Source organism: Diabrotica virgifera, chromosome 2 (genome assembly GCF_917563875.1).
Source record: "Diabrotica virgifera virgifera chromosome 2, PGI_DIABVI_V3a".
NCBI classification, from domain to species: domain Eukaryota; kingdom Metazoa; phylum Arthropoda; class Insecta; order Coleoptera; family Chrysomelidae; genus Diabrotica; species Diabrotica virgifera.
In genome coordinates, this window is record NC_065444.1 from 94,108,906 (window position 1) to 94,124,567 (window position 15,662).

The 15,662-nt window shown below is 32.1% G+C and overlaps 3 protein-coding genes across 5 annotated transcripts in view; 1 reads left to right on the plus strand and 2 right to left on the minus strand.

Moving 5' to 3' along the window:
• The window catches only part of LOC114349497 (ABC transporter G family member 20-like), a 636,826-nt gene that overhangs the window by 390,387 nt on the left and 230,777 nt on the right, over window positions 1–15,662 (minus strand). The window lies entirely within an intron of this gene.
• Window positions 1–15,662, minus strand: part of LOC114349498 (ABC transporter G family member 23-like) — a 205,925-nt gene that overhangs the window by 165,281 nt on the left and 24,982 nt on the right. The window lies entirely within an intron of this gene.
• On the plus strand, window positions 10,748–11,350 carry LOC126880755 (uncharacterized). Its single transcript, XM_050644804.1, has one exon. The coding sequence runs from the start codon at window positions 10,748–10,750 to the stop codon at window positions 11,348–11,350; it is 603 nt and encodes a 200-aa protein (XP_050500761.1).

Sequence of the window (15,662 nt, forward strand, 5' to 3'; positions counted from 1 at the left end):
TGTTATAGAATATGAAGTACAGGGTGAGATGATCCTAATCCCAAATTTTAATGTAAATCGATGTAAGCCGAAATTATTCTTTTAGGATAAGTAGTTTTTTATATAAAGCTCCAAAAAGGGTGGTTTTAAGGGTTCAAATATTATGATAGTATATCTTAAAGCATAAAACAATTACTATGTAACTAATAAGAACCAAATGTTGACAATATTAAAGTTTAAAATGTTGTTTTATAATTTTTTACAAGTAGTTTTTTTAGGGGTCGTTTTCACCCTTAAAAAATCAAAAGCGTACAACGGCTCAATATAGAAAATGAACTAGAGGATGAAATGAGCCTAATCCCAAATTTTTGTACAAATCGATGCTGGACGAAAAAATTGCGAGGTTTTGCCATTTTTCTAGCTTCATTTCCTCGACTAATAGTCCAACATTGCAAAACTGTTTTACACACCGGTAAAAAAAATAAATTTAAATCGGGAGACAAAAAGCAAGCATTGTTAAGCTAAAATAAATATATCTTTGTCCAAATTATCAAACGAAAATTTGCGAATATTTCTTGGAAAATACTGCAAATGGAATATTCCAGGTAAAAGAAGATTAAGAAGAAACGAGGTCGATTCTGTAGGTGTATTCTGCGGTACTGAGTAACATAAAATTAGAGACAAGAGGAGACAATTATTTTTATGTATGTGTGATGTGTGGATGAAACAATCGATTCTTCTGGACGTTACATCGCACATTTATTATGATTCTCTTAAAAATAAGCAAGTTTGTAAATCGCATTTAATTGCTTCCAAGTAGTTGAATAAAACCAACGCACTAGGTAACAGTTTTAAGGTTTTTGCAAGACAGTATAACGATTTTTTTTCTTCCTTTAGCTGTTCCCAATGAAAAATTTTTATTTTTTTTCAAGTGCTGCACCTTACATGGTTAAAGTAGGAAGCAATTTGAAATTTTTTTATCCTCGTTTAGTACATACAGCTTGCCTAGCACATGGTTTAAATTGGGTCGCAGAAGAAATCTTATATATAAAAATCTATTGCTGTGCGTTAGTCTCGCTAAAACTCGAGAATGTGTGGACCGATTTGGCTAATTTTGATGTTGAATTATTTGTGGAAGTTCAGGGAAGGTTTATACGGTTTTATATTGTCATTTTAGTAGCCACCAAAATTTTTACAGCTATATGTATAAAATGCTCTTTTTACAGTGTTTGTTGCCATACTCCTCCGAAACGACTTGACCGATTTTTATGAAATTTGGCAGCTATGTTCGACCGGACTGGGAGTAGGTTTATGTCGATATTTTATACCTCTACGTCATAAGGGGGTTGCGTGTGACGTCATAACTCTCACAATAGTGACGTGAAAAATACGAAATTAATTCGGTGTACTCCTTGCCAATTCCGAACAGAACCTTACTAATTTTTTTTTTCTAGCTCAATCGGTGTCCAAAATACAATATCTTAAGCCTTAGAAATATTAAGACAGAAGAAGAACGAGCAACAAATTTCATCGAAGAAAAGTGCAACTGTTTAACTTTTGGACTTAATTTGGACAAAATATGAATTTCTTAATTTTTCGAAACTTTCAAAAAATATCTCTACCGAACTTTTCTGACGAACGGCAAGCAGAAGAAAAGTTCTGAGCAAACGAAAAGAACAAGCAGCAAATTATAAAATTTTATTTAATTTTAATTAATTTTGTTTCATTTTCTTAAATTTTAATTATTTTTATTAGATTCTATTTATTTTTTTTAATTTTATTATTTTTTTAAATTTATTTATTATTTTTATTTAAGTTTATTCAGTTTTATTTATTTTTATTGACTTTTATTCAATTTTATGAAATTTTGTTTCATTTTATTTAATGATATTTAATTTTAATTTTATTTTATTTTTCAACACCTATATAGTTGGACAACCCCGAACCCAATTATAAATACAGGGTTTTTTTGAATGTAAATAAAATAAAGCTGTTATATTCATTATAAGAAAAACAAATTTAAGATTGCAACTGTTACACTGCAAACTTTTTCTAACTAAACTTTATTACTTCAAACATTATGTGTAATTCATTAAAAATAATAATAAAAACTCATTCACATCGAGCATTTTTTGTGTTTATTAATTACGAATTCCTTTTGTTTATTTTAAGTTTATTGTTTACAAAAGTTTGTTCTTATCTATTGAGGCAGTACGAAGTCTGCCGGGTCAGCTAGTTAGAAATAAATTTCCTCTTGTTAATAATTTTATTTCAAATATGAACAAAATATTTCTTAAGGCACCTATAAGGTATCAGTTGTATAAAGAACATTTGCCGAATCTTCCTCTTCCACCAAAACCTATTGTTACTGGATGAGAACTTGATTAGAGGCTGCAATGTTTTATGCAGAAATTTTTGCTGAATTGAAGCCAGTAGATTCTTCCGAACCACTTATACTTTTCAAAGGATTGGTGAAAAATAAAATAGTACCACAGCAACTTTCATACTTAAAATATTATGTACATACATGCATATTTGACACAAATGATAAATGCATATACATGCATATTTGACATAACTAAATGCATATACAGTGGAACCCCGATAAGTCGGCCCCCGATAACCCGGAACTCCGGCTAACCCGGACCGATTTTTATTAGACAAACATTTCAACAATAAAAATGTATTGCTGTTACAAAATCTCGTGAACCTAATTCATTCATTTGGTGACGTCAACATACGAACGAAACGATTGATGAATCCGACATTACTGAAAATATCAGGGTGCAGATGGGACCCTGTCGCGCAATTCGCAGCAAATAAAATAGTCGTATGTTTTTGGCTTCATTTTATTTCGGTTATACATACGCATTTTCAAGGTTCACGAGGTTTTGTACCAACTCTATGTAATATAATATTTGAGAGATAATGGAACCGGATTGAACTACATATACTATAGTAAAAATGACTCATGGTACACCACATTCATTGTCGAAAACAACAGGCACCTGTATTATCCTTTATTTTTTTGAAACTGTCTGTGTTAGCATTGTTTAGAAAAGACTATTAAAATTCTTTTTTTAACAATGGTCTTAGTCATCACTGTTATTAAATAACATAACATCAGAGACGGTATTGTGTGTAGTAAAGTCGTATTATTGTTCGCTTCCGTTTTGTAATCGTTCGTAAATTTATTCAGATTTTGTGTTTGCGTGTCTTTTGTCTATAAGGGCAACAAAACGTAAAAATGTTGTAGTGACAATGGAAAAGAAACTAGAAGCATTAAGTAGAATTGATAAAGGTGAATCTTGCAGCATTATATTATGGTGTCGGTACATCTACAGTATCGGATTGGAAGAAAAATAGAACTAAAATCGAAGAATTTTTTTTTCAAAATGATAACAAAAGAGAGTTTAATCGGTGCAAAGCTAATAAAGCTAAGAATGAGACTTTTGACGACGCTTTGTATGTGTGGTTTTGTGTGGAATGCGAACGTGGTTTACCAGTGTCTATGTGACAATTATAACGGAGTTTATCTGTAAGCATACCATATTTTATTAATTTTTACCATTTTCTCCGGCTAACCCGGATTTTCGATAACCCGGATCGGCCGCGGTCCCAATTAATCCGAGTTAACGGGGTTCCACTGTACATGCATATTTGACACAAATAATATGCATATATATGCGCATATATCTTCCTTTTCAGTCTGCATATTTGCCTGACTTTGCCTATAACTAATTACAATAATATTTTACTATTCGACAAGAAAGATACCAAACATTCAAAAATTGTCTTTTTATTCAGTGGCAGAATAAAGAGAATATTTACAGGGAGTGGGATGTTCTGGTCTATAATTCTTTTAATTAGGTAATTGGTTATAGGTCTGGATCCCGCGTATGAAAAAAAAGTTGATTAATAGCAAGCTGAAAATTTGTTAATAGCTTAAGGGTGTCTAGTCGGATAAACTTTGATATATGGAAACACTGGAACAGGGGCAGTTTTAATTGTGGAACAAATTAAAAATTTGGAACGGCCAGACCACGAAAACGGCCCATTTATTTTACAGATGACAGAACAGACTTAAACTCTCCGAACAGAGATTAAACTCTCATGCAAAAATCAGACTGCTATTTTTATCACCTGTCATAATTCCTGTCATTTGACATATTCTACATGTTCCACTCATTAAAGCGCCCATTTGGTGATAAATAGCAGTCTGATTTTTGCATGAGTTTAATCTCTGTTGGGAGAGTTTAAGTCTGTTCTGTCGGACAAAATACATGTGCCGTTTTCGCGGTCTGACCGTTCCAAATTTTTAACCTGTTCCACAATTAAAACTGCCCCTGTTCCAATGTTCTCATATATCAAAGTTTATCCGACTAGACACCCTTAAGCTATTAACAAATTTTCAGCTTGCTATTAATCAACTTTTTTTTCATACGCGGGATCCAGACCTATTAGGTGTTTATGCTTATTGCATTCAAAAAATATGTGGTTCAAGTTACTTTTAACTTCACATTCTTGACAAATCTTGGAATCTAATATGTTTATTTTAAATAAATGTGCAGGATAATATGCATATCCAAATCTAATTCTACTGATGGAGGATATGTATATGTGTATGTGTTGCGAGGGAGGGTGAAATTATTATACCAAGGTTTTTCCGGAATAATCGGTTGTATCAAACTGTATTGTGTTGTTGATATGCTACAGTACCTTTCCCAGTGTGTTTTTCAGTTCTTCATATGTTCAGTTCAAACAAGCAAAAGCATCCAGAATGCCGGTCTGATATTTGGTTACTGTTCCATGGATGAGGGAATTTTTAGCTAATTGGTCTACATCTTCATTATGTGTAAGTCCTGAATGTGCTTTGATCCACATAAGTTGTATTTTTAAAATTTAAGTAAAATTTGAATTGACTCTGAACATAAATCAAAAATCGGTAGGTACTGGAAGATTTTTGACCTCGCTGAAAACGAATTATGATTTCAAAATTTGCCCATTCTAAACTTCTTCTTCTTTGAGTGCCTCTCCTATCGGAGATTGGATATCATTAGGGCGATTATAATTTTATTTACTGCTGTTTTGAACAATTCGTTAGTGGTACAGCCAAACCACTCTCTCAAATTTCTCATCCAGGACATTCTTCTACGGCCTGGATTTCTTCGTCCTTGGATTTTTCCTTGCATTATATTTTGTAGGAATGTGTACTTTTGTCCTCTCATCAGGTGGCCTAAGTATTCAAGTTTTCTCTTTTTTATACTCCGTAGAACTTCTGGCTCGTTATTTATTCTGCGTATTACTTCTTCATTTGTAATTTTATCCATCCAACTTATTCGTAGTATACGGCGGTAGCACCGCATCTAAAAGCTTTCAAGATTTTTAATATTCCTCTGTTTAAGAGTCCATGACTCAACACCGTAGAGCAAAGTACTGAATACATAGCATTTTAACATTCTAGTTCGTAGATGAATACTAATATCACGATTACAAAATAATTTTTTCATTTTTATAAAAGTAGACCTGGGCCTGGATTCCGTGCACTGTAGATATCTACAGTCGCCTTCTATCGATGTCACGTGTCATGAAAATATTTGAATTTTTAGCTTTAATTGAATTATTTTCTAGTTTTGCTAGGTTATACTCTAATTGATGCTGAAGTGACACTTAGTAAAACAAGAAAATATTTGAATTAAAACTAAAAATTCAAATATTTTCATGACAATTGCTATCGACAGAAAGCGACTGTAGATATCTACAGTGCACGGAATCTAGGCCCTGGCAATTTCAATACGTCTTTTTATCTCGTGATTTTGGTCACCTGTTTCATTGATAAGGGTTCCCAAGTATTTGTATTCGTTTACTTTTTCAAGTTGGGTACCGTTTATTGTGATACTAGTGTCATTTATTGGATTCTTACCGAAGGTCATATATTTGGTTTTTTTGACGTTCATCCTAAACGTCAGATTATTCGTCCATTGCCGTCCATTCTAAACGGCAGATTATAAATGAGAAAACATTTATAGCCCATTCGGGATAGCATTTGACCTTGCATTACGAGCTGCCCCAAATTTTATTTTTCTAATCTTTTGGAGGCTTCAATAGTAGTGTAAATTAAAATCTCGATAGAATTCCGCCGTTGCGTTAGTCGCCCTCTTGATTTTAAACGAGAACCGTTTTTGCTTAATATCTCTCTAAAAATTATAACAACTAAAATTGTTAATAATGTGATTTTCTATAATTTCTTTTATTACAATTTGTTTCGTGCGGTCGATGTTTTCCGAGTTATGGCGGAAAAGAGTGACAGTTATAGCATAATTATTATTGAATTATTTGGTTTATTATTAGTTTTACGACAAAAATGTACCTATTCCAAAAATAGAGAGAATTAAATTCTACACAATTTTGATCTCAGTTAAATTCATTTATTGTTAAAATCAATATTTATTAGTAGGTATGCGGTAATGGCGCGAGCGTAAGACCTGATTGATTTTATGGCAATTGTTTTTGTTCAATATCTACGCAATTTTCAATTAAAATTGTTCCATGTATGATTTCCTACAATTTCTTTTTAACAATTTTTAAATGCTTTTCTTTACTTCAATAGTTTGCATCAAATCTTTAGACGGTAATTTGACTGACTTTTCTTCAATTTAAATGAATGAAAATTTGCAGACATATGCATTCACGGGAACAATACACGAATAGTCAATAACATTTTTTTTATGTTTATTAATTGTTTAAATAAAAAAAAACAATTTTAATGGAAATGCTTAAATTCTCTTGTTTTTTACAATATAGAAACTTGAAACTTTTACGGATTGTAGCTAATGATATGAACTATACATAATTTCACTTTTTACGTTAATTGTTTACGTTATGCTTCTCAAATAAACAATAAAGTTTCAAATTTTTTGCCGATTCCGACTACTTTTCATGTTTGTACCGTGTGTCCCAATAAGAATGGCTCTCGGCCATATCTCAGGAACCGTTTATAGTAGAGCTTTGAAATAAAAAATTTTAGAACAAAAGTTGCCTCAGGAAAAGCCTGGAAATTATTTTCATAATTGTGGGTCCACCGCTAGAGGGCGTAATTGAATATCAAAAATAAAAAAATCTAAATTTTACAAAATTTTCCTAATGAAGGGGCACTGGAAATCCGATTATTGTATTCTTCATCAAATTCTGCGCATATTTGATTTAACAAGTTTAACTCTACCTTTGCAAATAAGAGGTGGGGGTGAGTGGGAACCTTGTTATGAAAAAATGGCTGTAAGTCCGGTTCTGCTAAATCAAATTTTGAAAACTGGGTCTTGTTGAAGACAGATCTTATTCTTCAATGTAAGCGTGATAATTTTGAACCAGCCTAATAAGTAATAAGCCAGCTGGGAGGCGTTATTTAATTTTTTTCAGAAATCTAGTTTTCTTTGGAAAATATTAAATACAAGTATGCATTTTTAATCATACTTTATAAAATTAGATTAAATTAGCAATAGAATAGCGAAAACCGCATGTCGATACCTTTTTTTTATCTCAAGATATCTCGAGAAACGTGTAAATTTTATATATAACTGTTACTATCACCGGTAAACTAAGTTAATGAAAAGTAGTGTGCTGTGGAAAAAAACAAAATAACATTTTCCAGATGTCAACGTATAAAAATATAATTAATTCAAACAACAATATAAAGAGAAACAATACTATTAAAATTAAATATAACACAGAACAAAAAGAACTACTTAGTGACGACCTAAATATTCAAATTGTTGCCCATCATACACTACTCTAGAATACATTATCCAGAGAATACTAAACGCCATTCAAAACATATCGAGAGCAGAAATTGAGACTGCTGTTCAATCTACTCTTGAAAGAGTAAATGTTTGCAACGAAAATGATGGGCAAAAATTTGAACGTTTATGTCATCACTAAATAGTTGTTTTTATTTCTTTGTAATAGGGCTTTTCAACGCTTCTCATTTGTTTCGAGCCTCTGTCATATGCCGTATAATCCGTGTATAATATTCATATACGAGATATGAACGAGGCTCGAAACAAATGAGAAGCGTTGAAAAGACCTAATATACGTTGACGGCTAGAAAATGTTTCTTTGTTGTTTCCATAGCACACTACTTTTAATGAATTTCGTTTACCGGTGACAGTAGTAACAGTTATGTTTTTAAATTTATACGTTTTGTAAGATATCTCGAGATAGAAAAAAAGTATTAACATGCGGTTTTCGCTATTCTGTTGCTAATTTTGTCAAATTTTGAAATATGGTATTAAAAATGCATGTTTTTATTTAATATTTTCCAAGGAACACTAGATTTCTGAAAAATATTAAATAACGCCTTCTATCTGGCATATTACTCAGTAAGTTGGTTCGAAATCATAACTTTTACATTGATAAAAACGATCTGTCTTCAACAAGACCAAGTTTGCAAACTTTGATTAAGCAGAACCGGACTCACAGCCAGTTTTTCATAACAAGGTTCCCACTCACCCCCACCTCTTATTTCCAAAGGTAGACCTAAACTTGTTAAATCAAATATACGTAGAATTTTATGAAGAATACGACGATCTGATTTCCAGTGCCTCTTCATTAGGAAAATTTTGTAAAATTTAGATTTTTTAATTTTTGATATTCAATTACGCCCTCTAGCGGTGGTCCCACAATTATGAAAATTATTTCCAGGCTTTTCCTGAGGTAACTTTTGTTATAAAATTTTTTATTTCAAAGCTCTACTATAAACGGTTCCTGAGATATGGCCGAGAGCCATTCTTATTGGGACACCCGGTACATCATATGTTTTATACCTACATATTTTAATAAACATTACGATATATTTTAATGTTCGAAAAGTGTAAGACTAAAAAGTAAAAAATAAAAAAATATGAAAAAATTTTTTTTAAGAAACGCTTTTCTTTAGTTACTAGTGACAAAACTTAAACATAAAACATAAACATAAAAAAATCAACTAAAAAGAAAAAAATAAAAAAAAATGAGAAAATCTAACACATTCGTTAAAGAAAAGCGTGGCGCGAAAACCGTTTATTCGATGAAGACGCGCCACGCTTTTCTTTAACGAATGTGTTAGATTTTTTCAATTTTTTTTATTTTTTGCTTTTTAGTTGATTTTCTTATGTTTACGTTTTATGTTTAATTTTAGTCACTAAGTATTTTCTATGGGAAATAAGCCACAATTTTACTAAAAAATGAATTTATTAACGCTTCGAAGCCCAAATCGGGTTTCGTTGTCAAAATACAAAATACTATTAAAATAAAGAAAAATGTTGTTGCTAAGTAAAAAAAATTCTTCTAATAATTTATTTAATCTGACTCATTTATATTGGCAATTCAGACGTATATTATACATTTTAACCCGGCATTGGTCGCTAGGCAGGTTGTTACGCGAGTGGTCGCGCGTGAGATTTTCTCTCACATATCCAACTTTTGCCTTTCTTTACAAAATTTTACAAAATAGATGAGGTTTCATCAACGTACAAGCCATTTGCTTTAAAAAGACACGACGGTTTTCTGTTTTATTATTATTATCTTTATATAAAGTGTGACTATTGATGCCGCCAATATTTAACATTAAAAAATATATGGTAAGTGACCATCTACAACTAACCCGTGAAACAGAATATAGGATTTTCATATCATCGACTACATCCACGGCGCCTTTTATTACATCATAAAAGGATATTATTTTAGGTTTTAAGGGGAAAATAAAATTAATTTTTATACACAGTTGGTGACGCCGGTGGTCGCTTGATGAGAGAATCTCTCACATGAAGCGCACTGACTCAACAATATGGTGATACTAAGAAAACTGAGTCACTATTTGAGCGGACGAGACTATTAGATTGTCGAGGGTGGATAGTTAGGAGACTAGAAGGAACTACAGCGCGTATAATTTTCCAGAAAAAAAGTTGTGCGCAATTTTCTGAAACCGTGAGAGAAAATCTCATATAGCGACCACTGACGGGTTAAAGTAGAAGACTTTAAAATGATATCACCAATATTTATGAGTTGCGTTCCTGGGACGACTTTACTAAAAGATAGTTCATTCGATTACATGAAATCAATCCCAACTCAAGAATATCCGTCTTAAAAAAATCATAGCATGTGATCTGTCTTTAAAAAGACAACCAAATGCAACGATGACAGTAAAATTCTCGCGTTAGAGATTCCATAGTAAATCACGAGGGAAAACCAGGAAAAAACCTTGTGATACTAACGTATGTTCCTAAAGTTTTGGGAAAAATTTCACCTGGTCTGATTCAGAAGCAAAATGCATTTAACAAAGAAGGCCATGGAATTAAAATGTCATCAGTTATTGACATTTAATAAACAAAGCAGAATATTTTGGTTTGTGCTCTGCAAAATGTCATATAAAATTGATATTCGTCGAGGTGTTTATAACATGGTTGGGCGAATGTCGAAACGATATATTGTTAATATTTATCGAGATCAAAACATAAGCAAATCGACAATTTATCGCACAATCAGAGAATTTGAAGAAGGGATACCATGTGTTAACTTGCGTAAAAGTGCGTAAAACAAAATTGGGGTCTCACAGCGAAAACTGGCCAGAAGATTTCATTTTGGAAAGACTACACTATACAGGACCCTATCGAGTAACAATATTATCTACTGGAAAAGAAGGAAAGCTCCAAAATACACAGAGGATCAATTAGAGAGAATTCCGAGATGTTGCCGCGCGTTAAGGCGAGTGCATTTCGTCAACAAGTTGATCGTGATGGACGATGAAAAATATTTTACTTTGTCCAACTCTGAGATGAAGGGTAACGATGGGTTTTACACGAACGATTACGAAAATGTACCTGATGAAATAAAATTCAAAAGTAAGAAAAAATTTGAGGACAAAATTTTGGTATGGTGTGCAATTTCTAAGGCTGGCTTTATCTCACAGCCCTACATTGGTGTTGTTCGAGGCGAAGCCTTAAACGCAAATATTTATATTCAAAGATGTCTCTCTAAATTGCTTCAGTTTGTGAACACACATCATGCAAATGATCAAATAGTCTTTTGGCCAGATCTTGCTTCATGTCATTACGCGAGGATCACAAGGGACTGGTACGAAACTAACAACATTACCTTTGTACCGAAAGCAGACAATCCCTCCAACCTACCTCAGGCTCGTCCAATTGAAGAGCTCTGGGCAATATTAAGTCGGAAAGTCTATAATAACGGATGGGAAGCGCAAAATCAGGAACAGTTAAGACGCCGCATATATACAAAAATTAGAGAAATTGACGCCGAGGTCGTCCAAAGGATGATGCAACGTGTCAGGGGAATTATTAGGCAAATCGGAAATAATGGTCCCTTTTCTGTCATTTGAATTTTGATTTATAATAAGGATAGTTAAGTTAACTTGTTGAATAATTTAATAAGAATATAAGATTATTGTGGTCAGAGTTATATGCTTTTGAAATTTTTCCCAAAACTTTAGGACCATACGTTATCCTGACATTGGTCTTACATTTAATTTATCTTCATTTTTTAGTAAAATTGTGGCTTATTTCCCGTAGAAAATACTTAATTATAAAAATGCCACAAGGAAATAGCTTCAGAACAACATTTTAGTCACTAGTAACTAAAGAAAAGCGTTTCTTAAAAATATTTTTTTCATATTTTTTTATTCTCATCCTGTTGAAATTTTCCGAGTTAAGTGGAAAAATAGTGAATAGTGGTGAGGGGAGCATACGCATTGAATTGAATCTTTTTTCCGAGCTGCCCCAAATTTTATAATTCTAAGCTTTAAGGAAGATACTAAGCTAATTGTACAACATTTAATTCTCTTCATTTTTGTATAGGTGCATATTTGTTGTAAAACTAATAATAAACGAGATAATTCAATAATTTTATGCTCTAGCTGTAACTATTTTCCGCATGAAAAAATATCGAGCGCAAGAAAAAATTGTAATATTAGAAATTATATAAAATTACATTTTCAACAATTTTAGTTCGTATACTTTTTGCCGAAAAGTTGAAAATGGGGGAGATATTGAGCAAAAACGGTTCTCGATTAAAATCAAGATGGCGGCTAACGCAACAGCGGAATTCGGTCGAGATTTTATTTGGGGCAACTCGTAATACATACAAGGTTAGGCCTGTTATTCGTCTAACCCAACTGGACTATTATTATAATTTAAAACAGATAGATATCCGAGTGTCCTATAAGGTTTTTGATTTTTCTGAATACGAATTTAATATCATAAGTGAGAAACTTAAAATGCTGGATCCGAAATTGACGAATAAAATCATTCGGTTGTAACATTACTATGTTTATTAAAAAACATTTAATTTTTTTTCAAGTGTAATAAATCTTTGTCAGCTTAAGAAATTGCAAAAATCAATAAACATAATTTATAGACATTAATAAATTTTATGTCAAATGTTCGAAATATTAGAATAATATTCAATATTTTTTTCTAATCTTTATGTTTTTCAACTTCGCTGTCATAATATTATGTAAGCTTTTATACAGGGTGTCCCGAAAAGAATGGTCATAAATTATACTACAGATTCTGGGGTCAAAAATATGTTGATTGAACCTCACTTACCTATATACAATAGTGCACACAAAAAAAGTTACAGCCCTTTGAAATTACAAAATGAAAATGGATTTTTTTTCATATATCGAAAACTCTTAGAGATTTTTTATTGAAAATGGACATGTGGTATTATTATGGCAGCAACATCTTAAAAAAAATTAAAGTAAAATTTGTGCACCCCATAAAAATTTTATGGGGGTTTTGTTCCTTTAAACCCCCCCAAACTTTTGTGTACGTTCCAATTAAATTATTATTGTGGCACCATTAGTTAAACACAATGTTTTTAAAACTTTTTTGCTTCTTAGTACTTTTTCAATAAGCCAGTGTTTATCGACATATTTTGAATATTTGTTGAATCCACCACATATTTGTATGGTAAGACCCCATTTTAACAGTCCCCGTTTCAGCGGTTCTCGATTCCACCGACCCTTTTCAGCAGTCCCCGGTTCAGCGGTACCCATTTCAGCAGTCCCCGTTTCGGCGGTTCTCGATTCCACCGACCCGTTTCAGCGGCGTTTGGTTCTGCAGCATGCCGTTTGAGAGGCATCGTACAGGAAAATGAGTAAAAACAGGACCCTCTTGGGGACAGTAATTTTAACAATAAAAAATGAATTTTATAAAATAAACAATAAATTGTCCCAAAATCACCCTATATATAGCTTTGCAATTGCAATTATCTCGGTCAATTGTTTATATATTACAATATGCTTACCACCAAATTAAAGAACTTTTTAAGATTTACATTTATTTGAAACATTTTTCTCTAAAATGTACAAGAAACGTTTTATAGTCAAAAAACTGCTTTTTTCATTCTTTACAATTGTTTAAAAAAAAAGTAAAATCAGCTGTACGTCTTCACGGAATTATCATCAGTTATCCCTCATCTACCGTTTAAAACTTTGAAAACCCTGTAGAACATTTTTACGTGAAATCGATGATTTTTCCCTATTAACTGGGGTATATACCAGATACTTAGATATTACCTGTATATTTTCAAACAACAATAGGTTAAAATAATATCCTACAATAAAACTAATTACTTGTCATTGTCATATTATTTCCTTATTGAGACCGCTCTATTGGGGACCGCGTTTATGGGGACCGCTGAATAGGGCACCGCTGAATCGGGGTGCCGCTGAAACGGGGACTGCTGTATTGAGACCGCTCAATCGGGGACCGCGCTTATGGGGACCGCTGAATAGGGGTGAAACCATTTGTATATGGTTTAGTACGATTAAAGAGACCTGTTAATAATCTGAACATTTATTTATAATTTACATTTTTAGGTATATTTTGAAAAAGAAGCCCAATCTCGATAAAAGGTGACTTGTCAAAAAAAGACTAGGAGGCAAAAAAGTTTTAAAAACACTGTGTTTAACTAATGGTACTACAATAATACTTTAATTGGAACGCACACAAAAATTTGGGGAGTTTAAAGGAACAAAACCCCCATAAAATTGTTATGTAAATATATTAAAAAAGAAGCCGCATCTCGATAAAAACTGGATTATCGAAAAAATACTAAGAGGCAAAAAAGTTTTAAAAGCGTTGTGTTTAACTAATGGTACCACAATAATAATTTAATTAGAACGTACACAAAAGTTTGGGGGGGTTTAAAGGAACAAAACCCCCATAAAATTTTTATGGGGTGGACAAACTTCACTATAATTTTGTTTTAAGATGTTCCTGCCATAAGAATAATACATGTCTATTTTAAATAAAAAATCTATAATAGTTTTCGATATATTGAAAAAAATCGATTTTCATTTTGTAACTTCAAAGGGCTGTAACTTTTTTTATGAGCACATTTGTACTAAGGTAAGTTAGGTTCAATCGAACTATTTTTGACTCCAGAATGTGTGGTATAATTTATGACCAATCTTTTCGGGACACCCTGTATATTCAACATCGCTTATATGCCGCCGGATTCTTCATATTCGTAGCAATATGTGGCTGTACAAATATCCTTGTCTGGATCATTATCAGGATATGAAGCACCGGAAGTAGAATATAATGAAATTGAAATATGCTTTATTGCCGTTGAAAATTGTACAATTTTTTAGGCAAAGCTTTTAAAAAGTCAAAAAACAAAACAATAACAAGTCAAATTTACTAAAATTATATAAATCGCCAGTAGAAATTAAAAAAATAATAAAAAATAAGTAAAATAAAAACAATATATTGCAAAATTTAAATAAAATTGCAAATAATCAACCCTTTGAAAGAATAAGTTTAATAAGTTAAAGAAGTTTAGCTGCTACATGATACCCAAATATAGATAAAATACTACTTTTATGTAAGAGTAGTCTAATTTCTTAGTTATTGATTAAGAAATTCTTCAACTGGAGAGTATGGTCTTTCAATTAGATAGGCTTTCGTCATTTTACGGAGCTTGGGGAAAGATGATGGAAATTTAAGTTGCAGAGAGGATGATTGCATAGTTTTTTTGCAGAATATAATATAGATTTCTGTAATAACTCTGTAGACGGGATCGGCAAATAGACGTCAAAGAAAGAATTTCTGGTCAAATAGCTATGATTAAGTCTTGCTTGATAGACATGTAGATGTTTACGAATTAAGCAAACAGTTTCTAAAATATATAAAGAAGGAAGTGTTAAAATCCCGTGATCCTTGAAGTAGCTTCTGCAATGGGTTGTTCTTCTGAGGTCAAACAGATATTTTGTTGCTCTTTTTTGCAATTTAAAAATAACATTGGATTGAACAGCTGTACCAGAACCCCAAAAAGGCAGACCATATCGAAGGTGCGACTCGAACAAAGAAAAATATGTTATTTTGGAAGAGGCTAAATTGAGTTCCTTCGAAACAGATATTATTGCATAGCAAGATGACGATAATTTCTTTCTAGACACATCGATATGAAGGACCATTTAAGATTGCTATCTAAAAAAAATATCAAGAAATTTTGCAGATTCAACGGTACTGATATCGCTGTTACTAAGAGGTAAGGGTTGAAGAGTTCTTTTATAGGATGATGCTACTGTTTTGTCTACATTAAAAGAGAATAAATTAGAAGTGGACCAGGATTTTATTGTGAGTAGATCAGAAGTTATAGTAGCATGAAGAGTTGCAATAGTC